The following is a 15,290-nucleotide window of genomic DNA, read 5'->3' as shown; positions in this document are numbered from 1 at the left end:
AAACAATTTGGACAAGCGTTTGGTCCAAGAAAGGTATTACGGCTTATTCCTCTATCATTGACAAAGGACAACTATTAGATTTTCAATCCTTGAAAGAAAAATTTAAGGTAGAATCTAAGGATTTCTATAGATATCTCCAATTACAGCAACACTTTTACCAGAAAATTAAACAAAGGACTGATGAAGACCCAAACAGTATTTTATTAATTAAAATAATTACTCAACTCAACTCAACTCAACTTTATTTATATAGCGCTTTTACAATTTTCATTGTTACAAAGCAGCTGTACATGAGACATATTGACTATAAGCAAAATAATTAAAGTTGTACCTGCAAAAACAAGAAAAGGTTGAAAGACAGACATACCCACATACAAAACACTCCACACACACAATATGCACACGTACTAACACACATAGACATAGAGACACACACACACACACACGGATGCGCACGCACACACACACAACACACACACACACACACACGTACGTACACAGACAAGTACGCACACACACACACACCCACACACGCTCAGTGAGAGCACACATTTAGGATAAAGGAGAGAGAAGCACAGGTCAAATATAACAGACTATAAATTCCTATATGCAATATTAATTAAGTAAAACTTTAAAATTCTAAAGCAGCCCCCCCGGTCAGGCAGATAGTGCAAAAACAGTATGCAAACGGTGGCGAGGAACCCAAAACTCTAATCGAGAAAAAAAACCTCAGGAGAACCCAGGCCCAACCAGGGGATTCCAGTTCCCCTCTGGCAAAAGCTGCTGCCTCTGCACAAGCTCCAGAGAACTTGCACAACAAGGCTAAATAAAATAAATAAACTTAATAATAAAATAAATTATAGTTTAAGATTATCATTAATAATCTAATAGCATTTGAAGTTTTGTGGTGAAGACATGTCAAGAGACCGCGTCCTTCTTTATCCAGCTCTATCATCTCAGCTCTTGTCAGGTCCCCACTTCCCATTCTCCGCTCTACCATCAGGTCAGGCCATGAACTGCATCCTGCTCGCTGTGGTAACCTTGGAACAATGAGACAAGACTGGCTGAGAGTAGAGTACTGTTCTGTACTCTTTGATGCAACAAGTACATCAGTTGTGTTTTTGGTTCCGGTTGATCTAACTAATGCAGCCTAAACCCTCTGAAGATTTATATTATGGAAGAGTAGTGTATGCAAGATTAAAAAGATGCGTCTTTAGTCTAGATTTAAACTGACAGAGTGTGTCTGCCTCCCGGACAGTGCAGGGAAGACTATTCCAAAGTTTAGGCGCTAGATAGGAAAAGGATCTACCACCTGCACTTGATTTTGAAATTCTAGGTATTACCAACTGACAGGACGCCTGAGAGCGTAATGCACGTGAAGGACTGTAATACAAAAGGAGTTCATTCAAGTACTGAGGAGCTAAACCATGTAAGGCTTTATAGGTAATAAGCAAGATTTTAAAGTTAACGCGATGCTTTATAGGTAACCAGTGCAAGGTTGACAGAACCGGGCTAATATGTTCATACTTTTTTGTACGTGTAAGAACTCGAGCTGCCGCGTTTTGGACCAATTGGAGTTTTTGTAATAAGCCTGCAGGGCAACCACCTAACAGTGCATTACAGTAATCTAGTCTTGATGTCATGAATGCATGAATTAACTTCTCTGCATCTGAGATTGACAGCATATGACGTAGTTTAGATATATTCTTAAAATGGAAAAACGCAATTTTACAGGTGTTGGCGACGTGGCTCTCAAATGACAGATTACTATCGAATAGAACGCCAAGATTCTTTGCTGACGACGAGGGTTTTATGGAACATCCGTCAATAGTTAAACAGTATTCTTGGTTGTTACTTATAGCAGTTTTCGGTCCAATAAGTAACACTTCCGTTTTGTCCGAGTTCAGTAATAAAAAGTTGTTACTCATCCAGTTTTTTAATTACCTCAGCTTACAATGCTCAGTCAGTGGATAAGTCTATTTCTAAATTATATAAATCATTAGTAGATTTACAAGGTGAATCTTCTGTATATATAAAAAAAAACATGGGAAAAAGAAACTGGCAGTATAATACCACACTGTCAAAAAAATCCAGCAAAAAAAACAGATAAAGTACTGACAGAAAATTACCAGTACATTTTCCTTTATTTTACGGACATTTCCATTAATTCTAAAATGTAATTTAATGCAGTGCAAAATGTAAAATACAGGTAAATGACTGTAAAAATGAATACAGAAAATTCCTTCATATTAATACAGTATATTGTGCCCTATTTTTAGAGTGCAGAAGAGGGGAAAACATGTGTAAACTTAACTGGACAACATCACGCTCGCCATACTGGAGAGAATTTTGTTGGAAAAATACTATCTGGTTTTTCCTTACCCCAAATCAGAAAAATATTTGGGTAACTCAAATTCCTGGAGGCAATGCAGCATTCAAGAAACCAATCACTTACACATATTCTGTGATTGCCCTATATTGAACGTTTTTGGAAAGAGCTACACAATGTCCTAGGAAAAATTCTTGATATGCCAATTGATTTTAGTTTTGAGGTATTTTGATAATGTCTCAATGATGTCTTGGGTCAAGAGTAAGACATATATGTTTAAAATAATTCTTGCATCAGCCAAAAAAGCAATAACTTGGTGTTGGTATAAACCTAATTCTCCACAAAGGCGGGACTGGATTGATGTCTTGAAGAGTATATTTATAATGGAAAAAATTACATTTTGTGTCAATTTCCTGAAGGATTTATTTGTTGATTTTTGGACCAAATGGATTGAGTACATAACTCCTATTGAACCCAATATTTTTGTTCTAGAATATTTTTTTCTTTTTTGTTTTTTTCCCCCATTGATGTGACCAACACGCCCCTTCTTTTGTAAATAGTTTCAGTGTTGAAACGAAAAGAAATCAAAGGATAACTTTGATTGGCGAATTATTCTGTCGTTAAATTGTGTAATGCTGACTTTAACTGTAAAAGTGATGTTGTCATGAACAGATGTTGCTGACTGTATCCCTTTGCAATAAAAATTTAAATAAAAAAAGAAACAACCCAACATTTCTTTGTGTGTATTAAATTGTTTTGTGTTAAAAACTCTCAAAATGTCTCCTCTTGTGTTCCACAGAAACACAGCTTTTATTATTTTTCCTGTTTTTGATAAAGAAATATGCCATACCACACCACAACGGTTTCCATGTCAACAAAAAGGGAGAGGTTTTTTTACACAGCATTTTGTTTTCTCACAAAGTTGCAAGAAATGTCAAAAAATCATCTGCAGTATCACGTCAATGATAATCAACATTCTATAAGATCTCTACGTAAGAGAATCAGAAAACACAATCCCAATATATAGATAGATCGATATATATATATATATATATATATATATATATATATATATAACGAAAATAAAACCATCACTTGAGAGGCAAGAACACAAAAAAATGTTCAGCACTTAAGATGAAGTCACAGAGTTCATGATTTTATGAACCTTTGTCAAACATTCAGGAGTGAATTCACAAAGCAGTTCTTTTGAGATTAAAAACTCAATTAACAGATAAGACTGATAAGAAGTGTGTTTTAACATCGAATTCACCTCCTCAAAACATCCAGCCAGGTTTAGTTTTGTAGTTTAAACTCTATTAACCGACTGTGTTTTGCGCTGACAAATGATTTCATGAACTCTAAAAAGCATCATAATGTAGCAAAATGTAAACATTAATGTGAGTCCGCTGAAGACATTCAGCGCAGAGTTCTTACAAATGTGCCAAACGTATCTGTCATGTTCATAATTCTTATAAACCCATTTAATGAACAGAAAATCTGAACAGAAAGACTGAGATCGCCGTCCTGGGGCTGAATTATTAACGGGGCTCTTCTAGCGTCGTGTTTTTGATCATGCAAAATAAAATCTAAGTTTTTAATAAACTGCAGCTATCAGAATAATCTCTCTGGCTATTTAGTAAAGCTAAACACTGAAGCCTATTACCAATTGACACATATGTTAGATATCATTTGGAATAGATAGATTTATAAACAGATTTTAAATATTCATAAATATTTGATATTTATAAATATTTATATGTAAATAGATTCATTGCAGCCCTGATACAGTATATTCTCTATGAAACAGGAGATAAAGAAAATAAAGAAGTGGAACACACAGGCAGACCACAGTAAATCCTCAGAGTAAAATCACAGTTTTTAAAACAACATCTTTGCGATGGTCTGAATGTTCAGTACACTGAAAACACAATGTGACTGTATATCAGCTATAGCTATCAGCTTTATATCAGCAGTTTTTTTGTCTAACACTGCGTCTATACTAGAAGTGGCCGACATCACAGCGCAATGCGCTATGTTACCTGGCTGTAAATGTTCGTTGATAACAGAGCGGCTGTAAACTCAAGGTTTACAGATTAACAACAGTACAATGAGTGCAGGACATTATTCATATTCATTGGAAATATACAGTTGAAATTATGAAGTATTGCTACATCATGTGGAGAAATCAAAAATGATTAGAAATGATCAGGACGGAATTGAAACATCACAAGCTTACTTTAAGAATTCAAATGTACGGCAGAAATAGAAACAGGGCGTTCATCATTCCAACTCGTCCAGTGTCGTCAGAAATGTTACAAATAAATTAAGAAAAACTTCCTCATTTAGCACACATACGCACTAATGTCTGTGTGCTTTGTGTAGGTGTATGGTTTGTATTGCTTCGAGTCGTCTGGCATATTCATAATATATAAAAGAATATTCATCACCATAAAAACGATTCATATCATTATTTTACGAAAACCCACATATCATCCCTCTCCCCTTTGGCACTAAAAGCTCTATTAAGATCAATATTACTTTTAAATCACGTTTTTGTTTTTTATATATCTATATAATTGCTAGAGTCTTGAGTAGGCTCACATTCATCTAAGTTCTGTACACGAGGGGACATAAAAAAGACATCTTTGATTCTGATGATAAAGTTTCCCGTCCTCATATTATCTGTGTAAATCGCTGCTGTTGTTTAGCTTTAACAATCTGTGCGTGTTAAAACTTTACCATACTTGTTGCTGTACGCATGCCCTTGATATTTACACAATCAATAGAAATGATCAATGAAAATGACTGAATGGTGAACTGATATTAACTATATTTCTGAATAAACTGTCGAGAACTGTTTTAGACTGAAATGGTGTCAGAAGCCCTTCTGCTAGTGAACACAGCCTTTAAAGTCAACATGAAACCTTTACTTTGTGATGCGATGAGTCATTTTAGGGGTGAGCAACATTTTTCTCTTTAGAATACTGACTGATGAATTGTTTACAATAACACCAAGATTGTCCAGAAGAAAACGTTATTGCTCAGGTGTTGCTCTGTTTAGCTCAGGAGATTTGATGGGGATCAAATCAGCTGTGCTTCATTTAAGTATGAATGTAGATTCTAGAGGTAAAATAATCTGGATTTGTGTAAATTTGATGAGAATGTTTGAGTTCATATTGAGATCTTCAATAATATTGACTTTTGATTGCAGACTTGACAAATCTGAGCTCAGTTTGACACATTCTCTTCTGAAACTCTGATGACAGAGACATTTCTGACTCTTTTTCTCATGATGACAGAGACATTTGTGACATTTCTGACTCTTTTTCTCAGGAGACACAGATGAGATTTAAAGGTTCACCCAAAAATGAAAATTCTGTCATCATTTACTCACCCTCAGGTTGTTTCAAACCTATATAAAGTTCTTTGTTCTGATGAACACAGAGCAAGATATTTGGAAGAATGTCAGTAACCAAACAGATCTCAGCCCCCATTTACTGCCATAGTAGGGAAAATAAATACTATGGGAGTCAATGGGGGATGAGTGCTGTTTGGTTACTGACATTCTTCCAAATATCTTCCTTTGTGTTTAGCAAAACAAAGAAATTGATACAGGTTTGGAACGATCTGAGGGTAAGTAAATGATGACAGAATTTTCATTTTTGGGTGAACTATCCCTTTAAGCAAAAGTTTCCATTTGTTCCTCATTTAATCTCACTGATAATAATTAAATAAAAAAAACATTAAGATATTAAAGAAATCTGAAGTGTGGTTTTGTTTTCCATTCTAAAATAAAGTGGCTCCATTTTCATTTCATGTTGACTTTAATGACTGGACTGGAATGTTGGATGTGTTTTAATAATCGTTAAACCACAGTGAAGCAGTTATAAAGAGGTGATAAGATGTAACTTTATACTTTACTGTATTAAGAAAAGGTTGTATCGATATTTTTAGTCTTTTATTCACTAGTTTGCTGTACTAGTCACTAACCAAAAAAGTACCAGAAAGTACCACGGTAAACCTAGTATTATTTTTACCATGACATTTTTTGAGGTACCTTACTTTGGTATTACCATCAGATACATCATTATTCTACCACGATACTGCCCCAGTACATCTCATGATGAGAGGTTTACAACAGCAGGTTAAAGAATCTGTTAAAAGAGGCCGAGACAGATACAGAGTTTGGTCCCACAATCATTTCAATACAATAAAAAACAGCCAATCTCACAAAACCAAGGTCACATTTCACCCCCAAATCCAAAGATATAAAGGACAGGTTAAAAAATAAGATATATATTCTTTAAATCATTAAGATTTGCTTGCATTGTGACATCATAATCTTGTAGTCAATCTGCTTTTTAACTTTTATTTGAAGGGGTCATATGACACGGCTAAAACGAATACTATCGTTTGTTTTAGATGTAATGCAATGTGTATACACATACCGCAAGGTGTTCTATCATTGGCCAGTTAACCAGTGCGTAGTGATTGGTTGAATACTGCAAGCGTGTGACGGAAATTTAACGCCTCTTACCATATTTGGAACATCAGGTTCCAAAGCAATTGTACTGACAGGTACCTTACTTGCGTATACATTTGGGCGGTCTTAGTCAACTCATACCATGAACTGACGTAGATTTGTGAGGGTGTGGTTACACGAGGTGTTTCAGGCAGGTCTGGGTGAGCATTCGCTTTTAGATAGAATGCATCTTTTGTTCCCACACTTTAATTTTTGCTATTTTACAAGTCTAAGGGTACGATCACACAGAACGCGCTTTTCATGTTCGAAAAGGTGCGCCACGCTGCTCTATTGGTGACTCTTTGAAAAGAGCAGCGCGCAGCGTTTTTTTTGTATGTTGCTAGGTAACCCGAAACAGCCACAACAAGTTTCTCCTCCATGTCTCCAGGCATTCCAATCATTGTGACAAGGGAAGCCCCGCCTCTCCACTCATCCGATTGGACAATGGAAAAAAGTACACATGACGTCAGGCGCTTTTCTGCTCAGAGTTGAGTTTTTTCAACTTCGGGCGCTCAAAGCGCTCCGCCTAAAACACGAGGCGCTGCAGGCGGCAGAAACGCGAGGCGCCCGACAATGGCGTTATTATAATGACAAATGTCGCGAGCGCATTATTACAAGGCGAGAGCGCATTCTTGTCATACGAGCGCGCGAATCTCTCCGCTCGCACGCCGATTTCCTTTGCTCGTGCACAAAACTGGACGCGCGCTTTCAACTATACGCTGCTCTCTTATGAATTTTCTCTCCTCTCGCTCAGTGAGCGTGTGCGCACTCAAAATGCGTTCCGTGCGTCCACGAATCTTTTGGTACTCTTGCTCTCGAGAGGTCCTCCTGTGTGTTCCAGGCATTATAGGCTGTCAAAAGTAGTCAACCAATCAGGGATAGGCTTCCACGGCGGGCCAATGAAAACGCGACCTTTTACATGGCATCATATTGGTTGAAAGTGACTCGACGTTTTCAACGAAGCGAGATGGATCCACCACGTTCTCAGGTAACAATATTAATATATTTGATGCAACATTATTAGTCAAATGTGTATTAGAAATGAACGGGGCATTAGGATGCTTTGTAGGCTACATATAAACATCAGTTTAACTACCATGTTATTCAGACAAAACAGGCCAACACCCTCAAGTTCATGTGGTCCTCATGCATGTCCTACACTAAACATAATATTGTCAAAATAGTACTAAATTGATTACCGAACAATTTAGATTGGTGTCTTAAGTTAGCTTTATTCTAAAATAATATTTACTACAAGTAACGGTACATATCAAAACAATAATAGCACTGGAGCATTTGGAAATATCATATAATATTCTATACTTATTTGGTTATGCATTTAATGCGTTTGCAGACACACACTGTAAGTGTTCTGCATTCAGTGTTACAGAAGTTCAGGGCACACAACTGAACTTCTATGCAATATACCAAACGCTCCCTTACCGTTCATTTATAATATACATTTGATGAATAATGTTGCATCAAATATATTAAAATTGTTACCTGAGAACGTGGTGGATCCAGAGGCGTATTAAGACCTCTTGGTGCCCCCCATCCACCCACCTACCCACACGCAAGAATCCACTCATTAAAAGATTTATATATTAAAAGATTTTATAAGAATGAAACTCAGCAATTTACAATATACTATTTTACAAGAATTACACATTAACATGACACTTTTGTAGAAAAGAACACGAAAAACAACTCTTCATCAAGCATTTTTAACAATTAGGCCTACTGTAGTTAAGAGGTCGCATTTTCATTGGCCCGCCGTGGAAGCCTATCCCTGATTGGTTGACTACTTTTGACAGCCTATAATGCCTGGAACACACAGGAGGACCTCTCGAGAGCAAGAGTACCGAAGGATTCGTGGACGCACGGAACGCATTTTGAGTGCGCACACGCTCACTGAGCGAGAGGAGAGAAAATTCATAAGAGAGCAGCGTATAGTTGAAAGCGCGCGTCCAGTTTTGTGCACGAGCAAAGGAAATCGGCGTGCGAGCGGAGAGATTCGCGCGCTCGTATGACAAGAATGCGCTCTCGCCTTGTAATAATGCGCTCGCGACATTTGTCATTATAATAACGCCATACCCGGCGCGCATAAGCAGCAGTGTGCAAAACGCTCCCTGCCAACTGAAAACAATTCAAAAGAGGCGCGTCTCACCGCAAAAGACGCGTTCTGTCTGATCAGACCCTAATACATGCACGGGCAACTTATAACACACCAAAGACACAGAAAAACATCCCTTTAACTAATTATTTTGTTTAGTTTCTAAACAGATTTTTTTGCATTGCACTAATATATTAATAGCTGTCAATGTGTAGAACGTTTCAATGGTTCTATATTTCTTTTGATATTGGAGTAAAAAAGGAGACATCGTGACCTGTTTTCTGTGAGATTCATCTGTCATTTTGATCCCAAATAAAGACGGACAGACGGGAAGAAGGTGAAGACTGAAGATGACGGAGCTGTCGGTATCTCTCAAACCTGCCTGCATTTGCACTGACATTGCTCTGCTGCACATCAGACAAAGCACTTTGTTCAAAGATTGAGAAATCTGCAGGGACATCACCTCTCACAGACTTTAATTATGATGGTGTACCAGCCATGTGAGTGTGTGCATGCGTGATTATTCAACATGTAATTATACAGGCTTTTCATCTTATCTTATTCCAGCCCTTAATAATCTCATTGTCTAACGATGAACACTGCAGAAAAGGTTTATAATGTCCAGGTACGTTGGAAACGTCCCCATGGTGCACGTCTCTCTTTGAGCTCGTCCACCCCGTCTCTTCAGAGACACGCCAACACGTCTGAGACAGCAATAATTAGATGAAAGCCATGTTTGTTTAAGGCCACTACAAAACAGACCAATGGCACTCCGACTAGACGAACGATCACATACCTTTGCGATTCTACTGCAGGTCCGTAAAAGAGTTTGTTCTGCATTGGTCCAAAAGTGAGAACATGTAAACACACACACATGTAAGCCAGGACTCCCGTCCGTCTCCGTCTTGTTCTTCTGATGCGTTGTTCCTCTCTGTTGTGCCGGTCCTATAAGGAGGAGGAACTCTGGCTGTAGTGTCGGAGCACCAGGCACTCGTATTTAGGTGTGGGCGGAAGGGCTGTTTCGACTTCCGAACCGGGCGAGGCGCTACCTGACCCAGCGGAGTCCCTGAAGGGGGAGGGCGGAGTCAGCTGCAACAGTTCGTCGAGCTCCGGCTGATTGGACGTAGACTCCTGCCCCGAGACCGCTGCCACCTTGAACTCCTTCCCGCTGGCTGTGGGTGAGCATCTGAGGCACAATGACCCGGACAGGGGGCGAGGCGGGGTCTGGCGGCTAACGTTAGACTCCACCGGTGGGAGGGGCTGGATCTCGGCGTAGGTGGTCATGGTGGTCGGCATGGAAACCTCTCGAGAGAGGCGGTAGGCCGAGGGTTCCATCACGGTGGCGTGAGCGTGCGCAGAAGCGCTGGAGGACAGACCGGGGGGCCCCGCCGGTGGAGAATTGGTGAGCATCATAGTGTTGAGCTCGCTGATGTTGGCGGTGAAACGATTAACCACGCAGCTGATCTGCTCCATCAGCGAACCCTGCGACGCACTCCCACCGCCGTACGTTGCGTTGCCCCGCTGCGTTGGCTGACACATGTACGTGGAGACGCTCATGACCTGCGCATCCACCGATGATCTCTGCGCTAAAGTCATGCTGGCTCTGTGGGTCACGGTGCTGATGGGCGACGGCATCTGAGGCCGGTATGTGACTGGATAGCGTTCTTCCGTCTCCGTGACCTCGTAGAGCATCTTGTTGTTACTGTTGTCGGTGTTGATGTCCGTGCCGCCGCAATAGCGCCCTTCTGCCGTCTTGGAGAAGGGTTTGATCACTGCGGTCTGGTTGCTCTCACGTTTCTTGATGTGGAAGGAGAGACGCTGCCACAGGTGGCTGCCTTTGGAACTGCACTCGTTCTGAGCCCACGTCACAGACTTTCCATTAGAGCTGCAAGAAGATTACAAGAGTTTGTTTACAGATGCTCAATGTGCTGGATGCAAACACAACCTGACCAGAGATGTGCAGTCATAGGTGAAGTCATAGATCATTGTCACCCTCTTTGGGGTGTTGTGGGGTTAATTAGACTTATTATTGTTGCCTGAGGTTAAACTGGCACTTCTGTGATGTTTGTCTAACACACACACAGATACGTGCCAAAACAATGACCTTCACTTCACAAAACATTTTCATTTTTTGTCTAAATGCAGTACAAGGGACAGCTATAGAGAGAGAGAAAATATGGAGCTATAGAGAGAGAGAAAATACGTTTTTCAGTTTCTTCTTTGATATTAAATATGACTGACAGACAGATGTGTGTATGAAAGACCTTCATAAAGTTCATCAAGGACGAATAAAACAACAGCTTTTGTGTTAATGAAACTCCATAAACCACAATGACAGGTGAAACTGTACAATCTATCTTTCTGTTTCCTTTTGTGTCTTTGACTTTCCTTTGAAAAACAATGACAACGATCTATCTATCTATCTATCTATCTATCTATCTATCTATCTATCTATCTATCTATCTATCTATCTATCTATCTATCTATCTATCTATCTATCTATCTATCTATCTATCTATCTATCTATCTATCTATCTATCTATCTATCTATCTATCTATCTATCTATCATGTTTGTCTGTCTAGCCATCCATGTCTCTATCTAACCACCTGTCTGTCTGTCTATCATCTGTGTGTTTATCTAATAACCTGTCTGTCTGTCTATCAATTTATCATTTTGTCTGCCTGTCTGACATCAATCTGTCTGTTTACCACCTGTCTGTCTGTCTGTCATCTGACATCTATCTGTCTGTCTGTTTACCACCTGTCTGTCTGTCTGTCTGCCCACCCACCCATCTATCTATCCTACTGTCTGGCTGTCCATCTGTCTGTCTTTATATATGTCTGTTTACCACCTGTCTGTCTGTCTGCCCACCCATCTATCTATCCCACCGTCTGTCTGTCCATCTGTCTGTCTTTATATTTGTCTGTCTAACCACCTTTCTGTCTATTCAACTGACTTGCTGTCTGTCTGTCTGTCTGTCTGTCTGCCTGTCTATCTTTCTGTCTGAATAACTACCTGTCTGTCCATCCATCTATTTAACCATCTCTCTGTCTGTCCATCTAACCTTCTATCTATCCGTCTACCTATCTTACCATCTGTTTGTCTGCGTATCCATCTGTCTGTCTATTTACAGTATCTATCCTTCTGTCTCTCAGAATAACTACCTGTATTTCTGTCCGTCTATTTAAACATCGGTTTGTATGTCCATCTACCTAACAGTCTGTCTGTCTACATATCTAATTGTTTGTCTGTCTATCTGCCTGTCTTTCAGATGTGGTAAACACTCATGTCGTGTGTGCTCTTAACAGATGGTGATACAGAGGTTGTCTGTGCTGTGACGTAAACATGTTCATGTAATGGATATTATTAACTTGACTGCTGCACATCACCAAACAAATGAACAGTTTAACCACTGTGACCCCAGAAAGACATTCTTTAACCTTTGACTTCATGTGCCTCTGAATCTAATCTGATCATCAGTGTCATTGAAGCAGCTCTCTAACATACGGATGTCCATTATAAGTTTGTCTGTACATCTTATGCTACATATTTTATTTTTGGTAAATGATGTCATGGCGACAGCATAATGGCTCTAATGCAGCCTTTCATTTACACACAACTAAGCTTTAACTTATCTCAAACTTTAATGCTATTCTCATGATATCCAATCTGGTATTTAACACACACACACACCTGAGTGTCTCTCCGGATGATCCTCGTCTTTTCCACAGGTTTACCAAACTGCTGGAGCGGCTGGCAGCGGATGACGATTTTCCATCCCCGACATGCATGCGCACCACCGTCGATGTGGTGAAGGCGCTTCGGACGTTTCTCTCGGGTTTAGCGAGGATGATATAAACCTTCGGCACGAACATGCAGCCCAAAGCGACGGTGGCGCTCAGACTGACGGAGAAACACATGGTGATGGTCTTGTAGTTAGAACCGAAGTAAATGGGCACGAACGCCAGCCAGATGATGCAGGTGGTGTACATGGTGAAGGCGATGTACTTGGCCTCGTTGAAATTCGCCGGAACGTTGCGCGTCTTGAAGGCGTAGAAGGTGCAGCTCATGATGAGCAGGCCGTTGTAGCCCAGCGGTGCCACCACGCCCAGGTTGGTGGTGTAACAAATGAGGTTGACCTCGCGGATGGATGGGTAGTCGTGAATGACGTCGGGAGGCTCCATCACGAAGAGCGCCACGATAATGCCCAGCTGCAGGAGGATGAGGAGGAAAGCGATGACCAGCTGGGCGCATGCGCTCATGAAGCGAGGTTTCTTGGTGCATATTTTCTTCTTGCTGCCGGCCAGAATACGAGCGATGCGATTGGTTTTGGTGACGAGGGCGGAGTAGCTCATGGCGGGTGACAGGCCGATGCCGAGACGCTGCAGGTAGCAGTAGATCACCTGAGGTTTGGTGATGAGACAGAAGGTGCAGAGGTATCCCAGACAGATTCCCACCAGGATGATGTAGCAGAGCTCACGGCTGGACGATTTCACCACCGGCGTGTCGCGGTAGATGACGAATATGGACATGACGAAGAAAGTGGCCATCAGGCCCAAGCAGGCGAAGACCACGGCGGCGATGGGCTCGGGGTCTCCCCACCTCAAATACTTCACCGGGATAAGGTCACAACCTGAAGAGAGAGAGAGACAGTTAGTAATGTCTGCATTGCTGCCAGTGGTTTGTTTGTATCCCTGCACTTGCACTTCATTTTAATATTAGTGTATTTTATTATTGTTACCAGAGATGGAAACTCGAGTCCGCGACTTGGCCGCAAGTCGCACTTAAGTCGCAAAAACAGAGACTTGCGACTTGACTTGGACTTGTGACTCATGAGACTTGTAAAAACGCAAGTCATTTTGGTAGAATATTTCATTCACATTCTTCCTTTACTTCCCAACATGACAGCATCATTGTAGCGAGGAAGGCGGGACGAGAGCCGTGGGGCAGGAAGGCGGGGCCGGTGGCGTGAGTGTATCAGCTGTACACGCACCGGTCCCGCATGCCTCACGGGGGAGCATAAGAGGACGAGCGACGGGACTGCCGACGAGAGTGGACCGGGCCCGGAAATGTTAAGTTTTGTTTATGTTCGTGTGGCCGGCAGTCATCCGTGAGGGCTGCCGGCATGTTTTTACTGCTGTTTATTGTTTATTTATTTTTGATTAAAGTGTTTGAATGTTCTCCGGTTCCCGCCTCCTTCCTTCCGTTTTATTGAGCTTTGCTAAAATCATATAACACATTTTTCTATTAATTCCCAATCCATTATGTTCTGCAGCAAATGTCACAACGATTCATCTCTAAACACACAAAGTCAGCATTATTATGTACACGCGTGACACATCTGGAGGATGCGTGTTCATCATATAGTTATATAAATGTTTAAAACTACTTACTTTAGTAGCTCCTGTCCAGATCATTTAAGTGCAGCAGATATAATAATGGATGATTAACTTTAAATATTTTACATCAGTATTAATTTCGTTGAAGAAAACTATGTTTTCAACAAAATGAATGCATCATAACGAAAACTGTAATAAAAAAATCTGACATTTTCGTCAACCTACAAAAACGAGACGAAAATATTCTTGTCTGACCTGGCGGACATCAGCTTGCACGCATGTGCTGCTTATCTCATATAAGCGGTAGAGAGAAGTCTCTGGGTAAAGAGGAAGCACAGACATATGTATTCTGTGTCTCCATACGGTTTACAAAGTGTCTTATTTTCCTTCACAATCGCCGGTAAAGTGCCACAAACTTGAAGCGCAACTGCAGGCGAGTCACCCTGAAACTCATTACAAAGGCAAGCATGAACATTTTAAATGCCAATGTTAACTTATCCGCTAATGCGAGCTGTTAAGCCAAAAGAAGTGATGAAGTAAGTCGTATTGTACATTAAAAGATTGAATGACACTCTAAATATCACAGCAAGTAACCGGTAAATGTGGTGCAAAGACCTAGTAAAAAGAAGAAAACACAGGCTATCAAACCAGTGTCAGCACTGGTTCGAAGCACTGGTTCGAATACCCAAGACATTCTGTTAATTAGTTGTAATATTTCAAAACTGATCTAGCTTCATACACTGTGAATTACAATAACTATCTGACAGAACTATTGCTAAAAATAGAACAGAGACTTGAGATGTGACTTGGACTCGACCTCAAAGACTTGAGACTTGACTTGGACCTCCGAGACTTGTGAACATGTCTGATTGTTACTTATCACTGTTGTTGCTAACTTATCCTGATATCGCAATAACCCTGTTCTTGTTATTTACTTCAAGATTCTAAACCAAAATTGATAGTTAACTTAACGTCCGTTAGCATA

General features: G+C 40.4%; 1 protein-coding gene across 1 annotated transcript in view; it reads right to left on the bottom strand.

Annotated features, from left to right (window-relative positions):
- Window positions 1-5,947: 5,947 nt before the first annotated feature.
- Window positions 5,948-15,290, bottom strand: part of LOC130549339 (metabotropic glutamate receptor 5-like) — a 69,819-nt gene continuing 60,476 nt past the window's right edge. The window contains exons 7-8 of the mRNA XM_057326529.1: window positions 12,660-13,599; window positions 5,948-10,849 (exon numbers count right to left, since the gene is read on the bottom strand). Coding sequence (XP_057182512.1) covers window positions 9,910-10,849; window positions 12,660-13,599 — 1,880 coding nt within the window. The 3' untranslated portion in view covers window positions 5,948-9,909. The remainder of the gene's footprint in view (window positions 10,850-12,659; window positions 13,600-15,290) is intronic.

This window comes from Triplophysa rosa, unplaced genomic scaffold (genome assembly GCF_024868665.1).
Source record: "Triplophysa rosa unplaced genomic scaffold, Trosa_1v2 scaffold101_ERROPOS1711261, whole genome shotgun sequence".
Lineage (NCBI taxonomy): Eukaryota > Metazoa > Chordata > Actinopteri > Cypriniformes > Nemacheilidae > Triplophysa > Triplophysa rosa.
Note: the sequence above shows the minus strand (reverse complement) of the source record. Positions and strands in the feature narration are given on the sequence as shown.